This window comes from Gavialis gangeticus, unplaced genomic scaffold (assembly GCF_001723915.1).
Source record: "Gavialis gangeticus isolate Ggan-Ray unplaced genomic scaffold, GavGan_comp1, whole genome shotgun sequence".
In the NCBI taxonomy this organism is placed as follows: domain Eukaryota; kingdom Metazoa; phylum Chordata; order Crocodylia; family Gavialidae; genus Gavialis; species Gavialis gangeticus.
The window spans coordinates 57,797,052-57,798,204 of record NW_017729032.1 but is presented as its reverse complement, the minus strand read 5'-3'; the positions used below and the strand labels follow the sequence as shown (position 1 = coordinate 57,798,204).

The 1,153-nt window shown below is 38.3% G+C and overlaps 1 protein-coding gene across 1 annotated transcript in view; it reads left to right on the top strand.

Moving 5' to 3' along the window:
* The window catches only part of TRPC4 (transient receptor potential cation channel subfamily C member 4), a 308,233-nt gene that overhangs the window by 297,463 nt on the left and 9,617 nt on the right, over positions 1-1,153 (top strand). The window contains exon 10 of the mRNA XM_019525278.1: positions 133-222. Coding sequence (XP_019380823.1) covers positions 133-222 — 90 coding nt within the window. The remainder of the gene's footprint in view (positions 1-132; positions 223-1,153) is intronic.

The following is a 1,153-nucleotide window of genomic DNA, read 5'->3' as shown; positions in this document are numbered from 1 at the left end:
TGCAAAATTTTGTCCAGCTCTAGGAATTCATAAAAAGGAAGGAAGGAAGGCCACCAACTCCAAATTGGTTTAATGAATGTAGGTCCAATTAGATTTACCAACTAGATTAACATGATCTTTTTAATCTTTTAGGAAGTTATGAGAAATTTGGTTAAGAGATATGTTGCAGCAATGATAAGAGATGCCAAAACTGAAGAAGGCCTCACAGAGGAAAATTTTAAGGTGATTATTTTTTATGATTATAACTATAAGCAAATAGCAAATGACAACTAAGCATAAATTCAGATGAGTACCATAATTTCCTGAGAACACAACTTGTGTGGCCTATTTGATTACACATATACTTCATGCAGAATTTCATGTGTATTCAATTACATTAATCTTTTACAGTCCTTTTATGTATATATAACCCTGCATGGTGAAGGGGCTAGAAAAGGTGCCCTAAAGCTAGGCTATTTTACCTGATCATGGCTGGGTAACCACATGCAGTGGGATCACTCTCTCTGAGGTTGAAAACATCATAAGAAGACAAAGATTTTCACAACATGGAACATTTGCACCTTGATTAAGAACTAAGACAATGAATGACCAGAAAGTATTATCATAATCTCTAGGGAACTAGTAAGATACAACATCAACATTTGCAGATGAGTGAGACAAGATGACTGATTGAATGCCAGGTGAGGGAAGAGAGTGGAGGCTACACTTTCTTCTGAGTTGGAAAACCAGCCCAGGACAGATGCATTCAGTGTCAGCTTTGCCATCAAGAATCTGCTCATCAGTAAACTTATGGAACTGCCTGAGGGTATTAATGAATGTCTTATGACCCTCTGTCTTGAGGTCAGTAACAAACAATACACCATTGTCATCAGTGCATATGCCCCAATGCTTGATGCTAATGATAATGTCATAGAACAGTTCCACTCCAACCTTGACCACATTCTGACTAATACAATGAAGATAAGATCATTATCCTTAGTCAGAATCAGACATGACCCGGAACTCTGGAGTGGCACTATTGGGAAGGGAGGCAAAGGGAAAGGCAAGTCCAGTGACTTCCTTCTCTTGAACAAATGTGTAGGACACGGTCTTGTCATCATGAACACCATCTTCATACAGAGTGACAAATACAAGACCACCTAGAGATACTTTC